This window comes from Chiloscyllium plagiosum, unplaced genomic scaffold, assembly GCF_037043375.1.
Source record: "Chiloscyllium plagiosum isolate Xiang-an unplaced genomic scaffold, Cpla_swu_hap1 HiC_scaffold_2, whole genome shotgun sequence".
Lineage (NCBI taxonomy): Eukaryota > Metazoa > Chordata > Chondrichthyes > Orectolobiformes > Hemiscylliidae > Chiloscyllium > Chiloscyllium plagiosum.
In genome coordinates, this window is record NW_028270140.1 from 113949976 (window position 1) to 113966575 (window position 16600).

Sequence of the window (16600 nt, forward strand, 5' to 3'; positions counted from 1 at the left end):
TTTGCCACAATTCAGTGCCTTTCTTGTCCATAATATCTTTTGCAAGCAGTTGTAGCAACTGTCTACTCCAACTAGAAGGTACTTCTGCTCTAAGGAGGTGCAAGCTAACTTCAATTAGTTAGGGGCTTAAGTGATGCCAGTATCTCCCACAGTGGCTCAGCATTACTGCCTCAGTGCCAGGAAGCTGGGTTCAACTGTGTGGAGTTTGCACATTCTCCACATGTATGCCTGGGCTTCCTCCCGGTGCTCTGATTTTGTCTCACAGTCCAGGTTAGCAAATTGGCCATGCTAAATTGCCCATAGTGTCCAGTGATTTGTAGGCTAGGTGAATCAGCTAGGGTAAATGCAGGGTTACAGGGATGGGGGTGGGATGCTGTTCAGAATGTCGGTGTGGACTCGACAGGCCAAATGGCCTGCTTCCACATGGTAGGGATGCTATTTTTCATAAATGTCAGCCCACTGCTGTGTCGTGCAGCCATTTCAGAACACAGCGAGCACTGGTGGTTACCTTGCAAATCAACAGGCAACATAGAGTTACTGGTTTTATAATGCATTATGATACCAGAAGCCTGTGTTTCAGTCCAGTCCAATTTTATGTCCTTGGTCCAAAAACAGAGGGCTGGAGAAACGCAGCAGGTCTAGCAGCATCTGTAGAGAAAAAGAGTTCATGCTTCAAGTCCAGTAATTCCTTGTCATCTGATGCAGGGTCACTGGGCTCGAAAGGCTAACTCTTTTTTCCTCTACTGATGCTACCAAATCTGCACTTCTTTAGCGCATTCGGTTTTTGTTTCAAATTCCCAGCATCTGCAGTTCTTTCTATTTATTTTTTGACCTTGGAATTTATTCAAGAAGTTAATTCAATATGTGAAGTAATTAATCCTTACTACCACCCCCATTCTATTTTGAAGTTTTCTTTCATATTTTCCAATGAATACACATAAACATCAGCTTTATGTGTTAGGAAAACAAAATAGTATAGAGGCAGGCAGGGTTGGAAAAGAATCTACCTATGTTGCCTTGTAAAATATACTTCACACTGTGTGCACACACAATCAGTTTCAACCAGACAATCAAATTTAGTGACTTCCAGCCATGATTGATTAAATCCAATCTCTCCTTGAGTTGGATAAATCAGAATCCTAAATTATTCTGGTGAAAGGGGAGGCGGAAATAAACCTAATCATTTATATGGTTTAGTTAGGAAGTAAGTAGCCAATTCCTGCAGCTGAATGAATACATTTTCCTGGTTTAAAATTTTCACAAAAAAATAAACTTCTCCCTTGTATACTTTTAAAGTTGTTAACTATTATTACAACCAAGTGATGTTATTTTCACCAATAATTTTGGCTGAATATGATAATGAGAGTCAAATGCTCTTCAAATAATGGTGCAGGCATTTCTATTAAAACTTACATTTTCAGCTTGTTGTTGGACTGAAGAGAGACATGACAGTGATGGAGAACATAATATTTTACATTTCTGTCATCCACTGTGTGCAGTAGACACTCTAAAGCCAGGTATTAGATAGAACACATCTTTCAATTTCAACATACATTAGTTTAGAGACCATATAATTTCTATAGCTACAATTTACCATTTCCTTCCTTGTGCTGCAATTATGACCAATGCAAGCCACATCAAAACAGCAATTGCTCACGTTTACTTCATTTAGAATCGGTGATGCCAACACACAATGAGATGTCTTTCATTCCATCAATTTGGCTAGATCCTGACCCAGATCCAAAAGATGAAAGGATCAGATTTTAATCATCTCGTGATTTTATCATTTAAGTTTCGTATCCTATTGTCTGTCTTCATCAATACAGTAATAGTTATTGAAGCTAAAATTGGATTAGGACTTTTAAAATAAACATGCAATAAAACCTTCAATTAAAAAAAACACAAAAACATGCATGAATCAATTGAATTATGCATTTGAACATCAAAAATAAAAGTCCAAAAGTTCCAACTGAAGAAGTTCTATATTCAGGCTGCTGTTATTAAGACCATAAGCCATAGGAGCTGAATTAAGCCTTTTGACCCATCAAGTCTGCTCTGCCATTTGATCATAGCTGGTATGTTACTCAATCTCATTCTCCATACACGGTACATATATGCCTGATATGCACCATTATCAAAATTGGTTATGTTGCCAACATATCTGAGCAACTCAGTTGGTAATGCAAACAAAAGTTATATCAAAAGTCAGCATATCAAAATCGAATCCGACAACTGTATCATCTATTTAAATCATGAAAATTGGTTGACATTTTTACCATAAAGGCAAAAGACACCGGATGTTGAAAATCTGAAAAAAAAGTAAGTACTGGAAATACTCAGCAAGTCTGGAAGTGTTTATGGAGTGAGTAACAAAGTTAACATTTCAAATGAAATAAGAGTCGTCTTCATTAGAATGAATGTTAACTCTGTTTGTCTCCCCACTGATACTGCCAGCCTTATTCTGTATGTCCAACGCTTTGTTTTAATTTTGGGCATTTTTAACAGTGCCGTATATATTCAGTGTACAAAACTGATGTTAAAAAATCTAAATATATTAAAATACAGTTGGATATTTCATTTCAAAATACTAGAGGGAACAAATTAAATATATTTATTATTTTAAAATTAACTTACCACCACCACGAATGCAAGAATCCTGGTGGTTCCCCTAAAGTAATGTTTTTCTCCCATCGTATCTAAAAAAACAAATTTAAATCATACCATTACACCAACAGGTGCACTATAATTTGGAACAAAAACTCATATTTTTAAAACAAAGATGTAACATAATGAAACATCCCAATGCACTTCACAGGAGCATTACAAAATAGTCATTGAGCTACATTAGGAGATATTAAGTCGGATAATCAAAAGGTTACTCAAAAGAATAGGTTTAAGGAGTGCCTTGAGGATGAATGATTGAGAGATGCTGGTGTTGGACTTGGGTGTACAAAGTTAAAAATCACACAACACCAGGTTATAGTCCAACAGGTTTAATTGGAAGCACAGTAGCTTTTGGAGCGCCGCTCCTTCATCAGGTGGTTGTGGCTACACAACCACCTGATGAAGAAGTGGCACTCCGAAAGCTACTGTGCTTCCGATTAAACCTGTTGGACTATAACCTGGTGTTGTGAGATTTTTAACCTTGAGGATGAAAGCAAGGTAGCGAAGCAGAGATGTATGGGGATAATATTCCAGAGCTTCAGCCTTGGGAACTGAAGGTAGAGCCAAATGGTTAAGACTGGGAATGCCAAAATTAGAGAAATTTATATAAAGGTTCAGAAGAACAATTAACAATAATGTCGAAAATACACGAAACCATCCTATACTCTAAAAATGTGATCTTCTACCACATCAAAATGTTAGAGGTGCATCCAGATTTGTCAGAAATTCATAGTCTTTCTTCCATATAATATGGGGATGCCGGTGTTGACTGGGGTGGACAAGGTTTAAAAACAAAAATCACACAACACCAAGTTATAGTCCAACAGGTTTATTTGGACGTACTAGCTTTCAGAGCACTGCTCCTTAGTCAGGTAACTAGTGGGACAGGATCACAAGACACAGTATTAATAGCAAAAGATCAGTGTCATGCAATTAAAACGATATATTGAACAAATCTAGATTGCTGTTAAGTTTGTCATCTTTTAGAATGGATTGCAGGTTTCGATTCATTAATATGTAAATCTCAGAACTACTTTTAAGTCACATTCTCGAGGTAATTTAAGGTTTTATTAAAAAAAAGTGACACCTCAGCTCAGACAGAGTATTGAAGGTATGAGGTTAGAGTCTGTCTGTATCCTAATCTGGAGTCAGACTGGTCCTGTTTCCGAAGTAGGAATTTATAAAATGTTATATGGATTGATTGCCTGCAGGTTGTGTGTTTTTTGAGCAAAAATAGAATGTATCTGCAAATACAAGTCTGCAAGTGCAAATTCACTCTCATAGACTTTTGTGTGTGTACACATGTGAAAGAGAGTGAGTGTGTGCGTGTGTGTTTGCGTCTGTGCATGCTTGTTGAGTGTGTGAGAGTGTGATGGAGTACAAGCCTGTGAGGGGTGTGAGTGTGTGTGTAATGGGGTCACCTGAACCCAAGGTCCCGGTTGAGGCTATTCACATGGGTACCAAAATTGGCTATCAACCTCTACTCGGCCACTCTGCATTGCTGCATATCTCAAAGTCTGCCTTGGAGGATGGTCACCTGAAGATCAGAGGGCAAATGATCCCCTGAATGTACTGAGATGCCTCACTCTACCGCAGACCCACAGATAACCTCACTATGCTGCACTTTTCTAGCTTTCACCCTAAACATATTAAAACAGCCATCTCCTATGGACGAGCCCTGTGCATACACAGGATCTGTTCAGATGAGGAGGAACGCGATGGACACCTGAAGGTGCTGAAGGAAGCCCTCCTAAGAACAGGGTACAATGCTCAACTGATCGATTGCCAGTTCTGACATGCCACAGCGAGATACTGTAATGACCTCCTCAGACGACAGACACTGGATTCAACCAACTGGGTACTCTTTATTGTCCAGTACTTCCGGGAGTGGAGAAACTGCGCCATGTTCTTTGCAGGCTGAAACATGTTATCGATGAGTATGAGCACCTCGCCAAGACCTTCTCCACACATTCACTTCTTGCCTTTAAACAATTGCCAAATCTTAAACAGACCATTGCTCGCAGCAAACTGCCCAGCCTTCAGGACAATATCAACCACAATACAACCCTATAATGGCAACCACTGTAAGAGATGTGTCAATGTTGACATGGACACCACCATTTTGTGTTAAGACACCACCCACCATGTGCACGGCATGTACACATGTGACTTGGACAACGTTGTCTATCTCATACGCTGCAGGCGAAGATTCCCTGAGGTATGGTACATTGGCAAGACCAAGCAGACACTACGACAATGGATGAATGGACACTACGCAACAATCACCAGACAGGGATGTTACCTTCCAGTCAGGAAACACTTCAGCTGTCAGGGACATTCGACCTCGAATCTTCAGGTGACCACCCTCCAAGACAGACTTCAGGATATGCAACAATGCAGAGTGGCCGAGCAGAGGCTGATAGCCAAGTCTGGTACCCAGGAGGGTGCCCTTAACCGGGACCTTGGGTTTATGGCACACTACAGGTGACCCCACTACACTGTACACTTACTCACATTCTCCTCCTCTCTCTCTCTCACAAGTACACCCCCCACACTCTCACCCATGCACACACACTGTCAGTCTTATACTCCATCACACACACACTCACGCTAATCACATGCACACATTCTCTCTCTCTCTCTCTCACTCACTCAAACACACACGTACGTCTGTGGGACAATATGTATTTACAGATACATTCTATTTTTGTTCAAAAAGCACACAACCTGTAGGCAGTCAATCCATATAACATTTTATAAATTCCTACTTTGGAAATAGAACCAGTCTGACTCTAGATTAGATTAGATACAGTGTGGAAACAGGCCCTTTGGCCCAACAAGTCCACACCGACCCACCGAAGCGCAACCCACCCAGACCCCATTCTCCTACATTTACCCCTTCAGCTAACGCTACGGGCAATTTAGCATGGCCAATTCACCTGACCTGCACATCTTTGGACTGTGGGAGGAAACCGGAGCACCCGGAGGAAACCCACACAGACACGGGGAGAATGTGCAAACTCCACACAGTCAATCGCCTGAGGCGGGAACTGAACCCAGGTCTCTAGCACTGTGAGGCAGCAGTGCTAACCACTGTGCTACCATGACGCAGGATACAGATGGACTCTAACCTCATACCTTTAATATATTGCCTGAGCTGAGATGTCACCTTTTTTGCCAGCTTGAAAGTCTAGCACATTGTGAGGCTTCTGCATTGATTTGGAGAGAAATTAAACAAAACTTAGTTCCATCAATGCAAATAAAATATCAGAAGAAGTCCTTCAAATTTTTATCTAAGCTGACAAGGTTTCAAAATCATTCCAACTTATTTTAACTTCTATGAATAACAGGCATAGCATATATGTATTCAAAAAAAGATGTTCCATATAAGGTATATTCTAATAATTTATTATACAAGATAGAATCTACAAGTTCACAAGGGCTAAAAATTCTTAAACACAACTAAAAGTAAAACGAGGCTTGAAAGAATGCTCACCTCTGATAAAAATGTTTGTGCTGATTTTTGTGCTCCTACATGGAGTAGATATTCATATACATACAGTGCTAACCTGCAATATAAACAAATTATTACATTGCATTATCAATTTTCAATAAATAAAGTTTTCAACTTAAAATTATCTGCATAACCATGCTCTCGTCACCTCAGTCACAATCTTTTAATAATGTTCCCATATGAGAAAACAAAGACATCTTACTTTTTTTAAAAAAAAAAGTTTAACAGTAGCCAAATAAATATTGATTGTGCACTAATGCAAAAGGGTAATAAAATTGTGATGTCTTGAATTCTGAGTTAATAGACACATTTTATCAAAACTCCAGTGTTCATTTTCAATTTTGTTGCAGTTTATATCCATGTATAACAAGCGAATTCAAAAACCATTTTTTTATAATTGGTCAAAATTGAGTCAGAAGCTGTAAGGGAAAATAATCAACACTTGAAACCATTGCCCAGAAAGCATTCCATGAATGGAGGAGCAAGTATCCCCCATCTGAAATGTTGACTCTTACACAATGTAGCAGAATAAATTCAGAATGTTATAATAATAGTGGTGTTGTATTAGATTTTATTTGACGTTTACCATTATTGAAACAGAAACTTACTGAAATGCAGGGAAAATGTGGCATTATGTTTGTGTGATAAACACCTGCCAATTTCATTTGGTGAAAGTGCCTTTCATGATTTCTGGCATTTTCAGTAACATGGCTTGAATCACGTGGATTAAATTTACTTGAAAATTCAACAGGTTTATGTGCAACAACTATGCATCCTTTCAGCATTGCTTCTGTAGGACTGTACAGAACTAAATATTTTGGCTCTTAGTTTATCAGTATATCAAGCTCTTAAAGCAACACAGTTTTTAAAGCAATTGCATTAGTCAGTACCCTATAAAATGAAATTTTCAATCACAAGCATATTTTCCATTTTAGAAAAAGCATCATGTCGATACCGTGAATACAATGCATGTAATGCTACTGTTCTGTGGGAAGAGGGCACAAGAATGCCACTGTTAGGTCACTAAACTATGGTATATGTGCAATAGAAGACCTTCTCTATGTCTAGCAGAACAATAAAGATAATTCCACGGTTTGACCTCTGCTCAGATGCAGATCTTTCAAAATATATTCTACAATGTCGACTTCATTGTAGATTTCTACAACAAGCAAACAAATTCCAAAAACAAGCTATTTCACCAAGAACCAGGCATTATAGATGATGTTTGCGAAAACCAAACTGCAAACAAATAAACACAGATAACACTTCCCTCATCTTTCTGGCTCTTCCTTTACCAACAACCCTTGCTACACTTCAACGATGACAACAAGTAGTCAATATATTCACAAACGTTCAAGTTTATTGCCATTTGTTCCAATTCATGCAATACTAACTTTTTCAACATCTAATTACTTTCAATTATTCCAGGTGGTTTGCCTCCATAATTCTGTCTGGTAGTCTATTCCAAATGATCTGTATTTTAAAAAGTAGTTCCTGACATTTCTGAATCTACTTTTACAAATTTGATTCTGTGTTCCCTAGTTCTTTTAAATTTAATGTGCTATTAATTTCTATCAATTAATTTAACATTATACTCAATTCTAACATTTTCTATACTATGAATAATTTTGTATATTTCAGAGTTTAGTTCTCACTTGACCTTTTCTCCCCCCATGTTGAAAGACCCAATTCCTCCAGTGCTTAAATGTCTGACGTTTTGATATATCACTTCTGGAATCAGTTTTTAAAGTGGGGCCAGCTAGAGCAATTACAGTGTAATTACAATTTCCTGACTAAAACCAAGCTATGTTCAATTTTTGCTTGCTGCAACTGCATTGATTGAACACATTTAGCACTGAATCTGCTAATGTCCCTAGATCTGTACCAGCTTGATCAAAGGTTTTGTTCACACTTCATGTTGCAAACATGTCATCTATTTTTCCTTCCTATACTTATATTTGCACTCCTCTATATTAAAGTTCACAATTTTGCCAGTTTTATTTCTTGCACTAACTAATTTACAATCTCTTTACTGGTTCTGTCGTTTCCACTGTCCCTCTTCATTTGACGTATTTCACAAATTTGATTACGAGTTTCTAAATGTAGGTATTTTAAGTCTTTGTCTTTTTCCTACTTTTCATCCAGAAAATTATCCATTTCTATTTTTACTTTTTCTGTGGAACTTATCAAATGTCTTTTAAAAGTCAGAGTACACCACCTCACACACTTCCCACAGTGCACTTGGGTGTTCATTTAGCTGAAGAAAATCAAGAAAGTTCATCAGCTAGGATCTTTTCCTTTCAAATCATTACTGACCACTTCAGTGATAAAAAGAAAAGCAGAGGTCTAGGATAACAGCAAGGGACAGAGATTAATCAAAAAGCTCTACTAAACAGGCACAGGAGACTATTGGTACCATTATGACTATGTTGTATGGATTTATTATTTTTCTTCTATCCAAAAATGCTATCACACACTTCAGAATGCTTTCACCACCACAAAATCAGCTGTTTTGATGTTTGGTTGTATCATTCCACAAACGATATTGCAAGTTTTATTTCTGATAACCAACTTCATTAATTTATGCAGAATGGGAGACTAAAGATCTACTGTCATCAAATATATTGAATATTTCACATGACCCTTTTGGCAATCTAATGGTCCACAACAATATCAGTTGACATCCTCCCACACTCAACATCAGTGTCTCACACACTTACTTGCTAGTGTCTCTTAACCCTCTGGTTAACCATCTAAACAAATAGCCTAACTTGTTTTAAGGCCTTTTAATTCCCTTCACAACTTATATCTTACTATATTTAAGCAATTTATTTTATTTGAGAAATCTCTGGTGAAAAGGCATGTTTCAAATGAATGCCCTTTTGACTGGAAGAAATAGTCATTCACAGAATCTTCATTTCATTTTCAGTTTCCAGATCCTTTTTCACTTAAGATTTTAATCTCTTCTTTGACTGGCCCACTGCAATTGTGGTTTGTAAAGTTATTTTTGTATTGTCATTGTCTAGTCTTAGCACAAGGCCTTTTTTTCCCCCAAGTCACTCTGATGAACCACTGAGGGTCATAGCTCTTCAAACTGAGTGAATTCCATTTGGGAAGGAATTTATTCTTCATGCTTTTAAAAGTATCTCACATATTTTGTAAAGTCAAAAATCACATGACATTGGATTATAATCCAACAAGTTTATTTGAAACCACAAGCTTTTGGAGCTTCGCTCCTTCTAGCTACCTGAAGGAGGAGCGAGGCTCCGAAAGCTTGTGGTTTCAAATCAACCTGTTGGATTATAATCCAATGTCATGTGATTTTTGACTTTGTCCACCCCAGTCCAACACCAGCACGTCCACAACATATTATATAATTAAGTGCTTCGTTCAGTCATGCTCCATAATGAAGATTAGTATTTTTCTTAAACGCCTTTATTAAACTTCAGTACATACAATACAAACTACAGTAGTCAGCTCTCTGTACAACACTATTTTAGGCAGGTCATTCATTTGGGCAACATGACTAACCCAACACAATTAGTTTTATAGGAACAGGCCTCAATGCTGGTGATGCCAGCTATTTCCAGAACTTCAAATGTATATGATGTGGTGCTGCCAGTAGACCTTGAGGATGTTGCATCAGCAGTGCTAGAGGAAGCATTATTGAAGGTGCACATGTCAGCACACGGCTCCCATGACTCAGCACCAATACAAAATTGGTGAGGATTATGGTTTTGTACAGTTTGCCGTTGAGTTGTGGTTGCTCCACACTCAATGTAGATTTTATCGAATGAGCTGTTTGCTTTAGAAAGCTTATCGTACACTTCCTTGCTTATGGTGGCACTCCTCATATACATAAATGGTTGACATGCTTCCCTTGATAATAATGCTTGATGGTGTTCTTGGGATGTAGGTTGATTCTTTAAAATGATTCCTTAGTCTGAAGAGTTGTGCAGCTTTAGAAAATGAGCTGTTGGACCTTATAGATCTGACTGATTGGGGGCCAGGAGATCATAGTCATCGGTGAGGAAATGTTCATGGTTGAGATTTTCATATGTCTGCCTGAAGGTGCCCTAAATTGAAATGACTTCCATCAGTTCAAATGCACACAGTCTCCCTCCTTAAAGTTGTCTGTTGCGTGCAGCTACATCATACTGAATAGGATGGTGAATAAAGACAGGATTACCATACATCCCCATTTCATGCCATTACAGATTTGGAAGGGATTCAAAAGGTCACTGTTGTGCTCATCTTGTCCAGACTAATTTTCATGAAACTGCTTCTATCATGTTCAGGAACCTTAGTGGGCATCCAAGTTTTTCCAAGGAGTTTTCAAAGTCAATCTCGGCTTAACATCAAATGGCAACAACAAGCCTGTTTGGAGTTAATATGGCAAAAGTCTTCCCAGAAATACAGATAGTGATCTCACTAAAGGTGGAGCAATTAAAATTTTCTCCTTTGTTTGTGTATAAGCTTATGATGGAGGAAGTGAGGACTGCAGATGCTGGAGACCAGAGTTGAAAAATGTGACGCTGGAAAAACACAGCAGGCCAGGCAGCATCCGTGGAGCAGGAGAATCGACATTTCGGGCATAAGCCCTTGCTCATTCCTGAAGAAGGGCTTATGCCTGAAATGTCGATTCTCCTGCTCCTTGGATGCTGCCTGGCCTGCTGTGTTTTTCCAGCATCATATTTTTCAATATAAGGTTATGATAACAATATCAGAAAGGTCCTGTAGAATTTGGCTTGGTTCCCAACAGTTCATGAAAACCTCAAGGAGATTTTTGTATGAAAGGTGGGCCACCATGTTTCCACGATATATCAATTCCACAGATTTTGTTGCTGTTCTCTGGTTGACAGCAGTCACAGTTTCCCCCTCAACTGGGCACTCATCTATTTCTTTTTTTGACAGGCTGTTGTTGGAACACTTGATGGCAGTATCATGTACAGTGTAGGTAGCACGAAAGGGTGTTTCAAAGAGTATACTGACCAGCAATCCAGGACTGCCTCCTTAACATCTAGTGTCTTGCTATCAGCACTTCTCAGAGGGTTTTTGGTTTGATATGCTGATCCATAGACAATTTTTAGTGCTTCTTAGAAGCTTATGAACTCAGAATCAACAAGAGGAATCCACTCATTTTGGATTGTTCTCAGTTTGTATTGAAGGATGTTGCATAGGCAATGGTTGTCTGCATGCTGTCTTTTTCTCTTGTCTGGCTGGTTGATTCCCATGAGCATGATGAGCAGAGCTTGGATTTCTTTGTCATTTTCATTAAACCAGCCCCTCTTCTTGGTGAATCCAATTACCTCGTTAGAAATATCCAATATTCCAACTTCAATGTGTTCTCCAAATCCTTCTGGAGTGGAATTGGAAAACAGATGAGGGCACTCCAGTCTGGTCTGTAATTACTTGATTCAAATCTCTGCAAGATGAGGGCTGCACAGACTATCTTTAGGAGGATGTTTCCTGGGTTGGGAAATCTAAAACCAGGAGTCAGAGTTTTAAGATTTGGATAGGCCATTTAGCATCCGAGATGAGGAAAGATTTCTTTACCCAAAAGTAGTGAATCTATAGGATTCTCTACTACAGCAGGCTGTGAAAACCATGACACTAAGTATATTCAAGAAAGAGATAAATACAGATTTCAAAGGCATCAAGGGTATGGGGAGAAAGTGGGAATATGGCATTGAGATAGACAATCAGCTATGGTCATACCAAATGGCAGAGCAGGCTTGAACAGCCAAATAGCCTACTCCTGCTCCTAGTTTCTATGAAATATGCAAGTTGCAGACTCAATATTTCTTTGAAAGATTGCTTCTAGGTCTGCTCTTAGACTAAGGCTTGAAATGGAAGTTCAGCTTTGAGCAAACAAGCTGCTGGTCTATTTCAAAGTCAACACTGGTCATGATTCTGGTGTTCAAGGCATCCTTTAACGTCACACTGGTTAGCTGAGCCAGCTAAGTCTGATAAACCTAAGAGAAAACAGGTTAAAAGCAATAGGCACAACTGATAAAGCTATTGAGATGGCATTGAAAATAGTACACTATACTGGTCAAGGCATAGGATGGGGAGGAGGAGCATTGTCAGATGGTACATGCAATCCTCCAGAATGCCATAGTAACAGTCCCAGTCATTGAGCTGGAAAGGGAAGTGGAAGACAGGTTGTTAGAAGAAATACAAAGGCACACTCAAACACAATCTCAGACGTTATATCAAAATTAATAATGTAAAAGAACGTCACAGATGATGATTACAATTCGGAACAAATAGATGCACTAGCTAGTATAAAAACTGGCTTCTCAAGAAGAAACAAATGCCAGAAGCCTGAACAGAAGCAGTTTGTTGACCCCAGCTGCATCACTTAGATTTATAAATGCACAAGTAAACACGCATCTCTCTTACAGGCCTTGATGTGTGAGCTGATAAAATTTAAGGGCTGTTTATTTTCCAACATGGGTTGTCATCCTGGAGTAAAAGGACTACCACCAAAGTTAAGTGATATCTGTGGAGAGGAAAACAGTTAACATTTTAGGTCTGTGACCTTTCATCAGAACTCCCACAAAGCTGTTAAAGCCAGCTTCTGATCTGCTGTAGCTCTAATGAAAATCACTGACCTGAAAAGTTGACGTTATTTTTCTCTCCATGGATGCTGCTTGACCTGATGAGTGTTTTCAGAATTTTCTGTTTTTATTTTGGATTTCCAACATCCACAGTATTTGCTACTGTAACATCCAAATGAAGATCAAAATATTATCAGTTTTTGTTAACAATGAAAATTTTGATTTGAATTTAGATTTTAATATTGTCACTTGTACCTAGGTGCAGTGAAAAACAGAATGTCACCACGATTCGGTGCCATCTTGATTTCAGAATAAACTACTGACTAAATTGTATAAATGGTAAAATACTGAATAAATTATTAAATTGATATTACTAAAACTGAAGCAGCTTCAAAAGTTCATCTTTCCCTCTCTGTACATTTCACCCTTTCTATTCTTCCAGTCACCGCGGTCTGACGTTGTCCTTGGAGTCTTGGTAGGTGTTCCTTTTCTGCCATAACCGGCACTGTCACTCCTACATCCACCACCTCCAAGTTGGAGACGGTCACGCTGCATGGGTCCTACAGCTCCTCCATTGCTGGACATTGACGGATGGGTCCTGGCTCATCCTCCAATGCCATCGTCCGAGATAGAGTGGGCATGGGGATACACAGGGCCCTGATTCCTGCATCAGGAGGATGCCCAGGCACCAAAAATAAAGTTACTGAGCTGGAAAGATTTTAATGAACCCTTGTAGATGCAGCAGAACCTGCTACAAGAACCATGAGCAGCCAGGCCTGTACTCAGGGGCCTGTGTGTTTAAACAAAAGTATAAAGCAAAGTTATTAAAGTACATTAAACCTATTACTGGTTCAAATAAAAAGGTTAAGATAGGAAAGTTGATCACAATCATATTTGGCATTTATAAAGCATCAGTTATCTATGAGGACATTAAGGACAATTTATTAGCTGTACTAAAAGATTTCAGTACTTTAATGCAGAATAGTCAGTCATTTTTATATACTAGATTAGGCAATCATTAAAATCCAACTCCATTTCTATTAGGGCTGCACATGACTGAGCAGCACAAAGTGGCCAACAGCTGCCCATGGCTAAAGCAGTAGAACATTGCTGACACTAGTTAGAGACCTCGGGAAAATATTTGTTTAATGTAGTCTTCACAAGTAGAACAATAGTAGCTCTGTAGATTCAAGGTTCCTAGACTGAGATACAGTGTGCAGCTGCAGTTGTTAATGCATAAGACATAGATAAGACATTTAATTAGTGAACCTCGTTTGAATTATTTAATCAATCTGTTACAATATAATAGTAGGATTTAGTTAAAATTCTTCACATAATCATAGATGCAGATTCCAAAGTAGTTATACATCCACTTACATACAAAAAAAACACTAAAAGCAATGGAGGAAAAGATTCAAACCAACCAGTGTCAAGCAGTAAAAGCAGCTCCAAATCATTACAGGTAGATAAGAGAGTCTGGTAACATCATGAAAGCATGGAGAACCGGGGGTGGACCACAATCCTATCCATCTCTTAGTTGTTTTGTGATATGATTAGTTTAATTGGAAATACATTGAAACTGCTCAGTGCAACTGTACTTCCTTTGGGTTAAGGACTATTAACAGTTAAACTGTGTCAAGTAAATTGCTGAGACAAGCTGAAACTATACAAGTTGCTGCACCAGAGATCCAATTACGAAGGAATAACTCAGCGCTGCTGACCAATAGCAAACAAAGTGGGCCATGTGCACTTTAAGTTTAAACTGACTAAGTTAAGACATTCTGAAGCTTTGGATGAAGTGCTTATGCCCAAAACATTGACTCTCATGCTCCTCGGATGCTGCCTGACCTGCTATGCTTTTCCTACGCCACACTTCGACTCTAATTCTCCAGCATCTGCAGTCCTCACTTTCTCTCTGAAGCTTTTGTATGCCTTATACTCTGGAGAAATGAAGCTGTACCGAAAATAAAGCTGCAATAAAGAACACCTGAAATTATCCCGCGACTCAGACTCTCATTGGAAAATGAGATCTAACAACTTCTTTACAAGGTAAGCTGGACAGCAACATTTTAAATAAAGACGTCAATTTAAAACATTGCGTGATAATATCTATACAGATGCACATCTATGGAGACACTATACTGTGATATCACAAAATCAATGTAAATCCTACAATGCACACAAGAAAAATAAAGTCACACACTTTTTTGCAATAATTTTGCACCATTTTAAAACATAAGCAGGTCTTAAACAAATATTATTAGTCCTAGGTATTGTAGCTCCTATCATCACCAAAAGTAAATCCTCAATTCCTGTGCACCCAACTTAACCACAAATTGATTTAAGGATATAATTATATTGACACTTTTTCAATGATGTTGTGCAAATTTGTGGTTCCTTCTCATGATTGACCACAGGAGTCTCAAAGGAGAAAGTGAAGTCTGCAGATGCTGGAGATCAGAGCTGAAAATGTGTTGCTGGAAAAGCGCAGCAGGTCAGGCAGCATCCAAGTAACAGGAGAATCGACGTTTCGAGCATAAGCCCTTCTTCAGGAATGAGGAAAGTGTGTCCAGCAGGCTAAGATAAAAGGTAGGGAGAAGGGACTTGGGGGAGGGGCGTTCGAAATGCAATAGGTGGAAGGAGGTCAAGGTGAGGGTGATAGGCGAGAGTGGGGTGGGGGCAAGGAGGTCAGGAAGAAGATTGCAGGTTAGGAAGGCGGTGCTGAGTTCAAGGGATTTGACTGAGACAAGGTGGGGGGGGGGGGGGTTGAATGAGGAAACTGGAGAAATCTGAGTTCATCCCTTGTGGTTGAAGGGTTCCTAGGCGGAAGATGAGGCGCTCTTCCTCCAACCGTCGTGTTGATATGGTCTGGCGATGGAGGAGTCCAAGGACCTGCATGTCCTTGGTGGAGTGGGAGGGGGAGTTGAAGTGTTGAGCCACGGGGTGGTTGGGTTGGTTGGTCCGGGTCGGGGCTCAAGGGCGGAGGAGCGGGAAGTGGAGGAGATGAGGTGGAGGGCATCGTCGACCATGTCTGGGGGAAAATTGCGGTCTTTGAAGGAGGCCATCTGGGTTGTATGGTATTGGAACTGGTCCTCCTGGGAGCAGATGCAGCGGAGACGAAGGAATTGGGAATATGGGATGGTGTTTTTACAGGGGACAGGGTGGGAGATGGTGTAGTCTAGGTAGCTTTGGGAGTCGGTCGGTTTATATTAAATGTCCATGTTGATTCGGTCGCCTGAGATAGAAAAAGTCTAGGAAGGGGAGGGAGGAGTCTGAGACGGTCCAGGTGAATTTGAGGTCAGGGTGGAAGGTGTTGGTAAAGTGGATGAACTGTTCAACCTCGACATGGGAGCCAATATAGTCATCGATGTAGCGGAGGAAAAGGTGCGGAATGGTGCCAGTGTAGCTGCGGAAGATGGAGTGTTCCACATATCCTATGAAGAGGCAGGCATAGCTGGGGCCCATGCGGGTGCCCATGGCTACTTGAGAGGCCCCCACGCCGTTCTCCGTCACCATGCTCAACTCCACCCCTACGTCGATCTCTGTCACCATGCCTAACCCTGCCCCATGCCGATCTCCGTCACCACGCCCAACTCCGCCCCCACACCGATCTCCATCCCCGCCCCCACGCCCAACCCCGCCCCCACTCCCAGCTCCAGCACCACACCAGGTCCTACCTCCCAGCCCTGCCGTGTTTTCACCATCCCTCCAGAACTACCCCTCTCTGAGGATGAAAGATCAGTCCTCAGCAGAGGCCTCACCTTCATTCCCCTACGCTCTCCGATTAACGAGTTCAACACGCGGCATGACATCGAACAATTCTTCCGCCGCCTTCGCCTCCGTGCCTACTTCTTCAACC

The 16600-nt window shown here is 40.0% G+C and overlaps 1 protein-coding gene across 4 annotated transcripts in view; it reads right to left on the reverse strand.

Moving 5' to 3' along the window:
• The window catches only part of ssbp2b (single stranded DNA binding protein 2b), a 384293-nt gene that overhangs the window by 286328 nt on the left and 81365 nt on the right, over nucleotides 1-16600 (reverse strand). For all 4 annotated transcript variants that reach the window (XM_087999746.1, XM_087999743.1, XM_087999738.1 and 1 more), the window contains exons 2-3: nucleotides 6161-6233; nucleotides 2635-2696 (exon numbers count right to left, since the gene is read on the reverse strand). In XM_087999746.1, the coding sequence (XP_087855872.1) occupies nucleotides 2635-2696; nucleotides 6161-6233 (135 nt within the window). The remainder of the gene's footprint in view (nucleotides 1-2634; nucleotides 2697-6160; nucleotides 6234-16600) is intronic.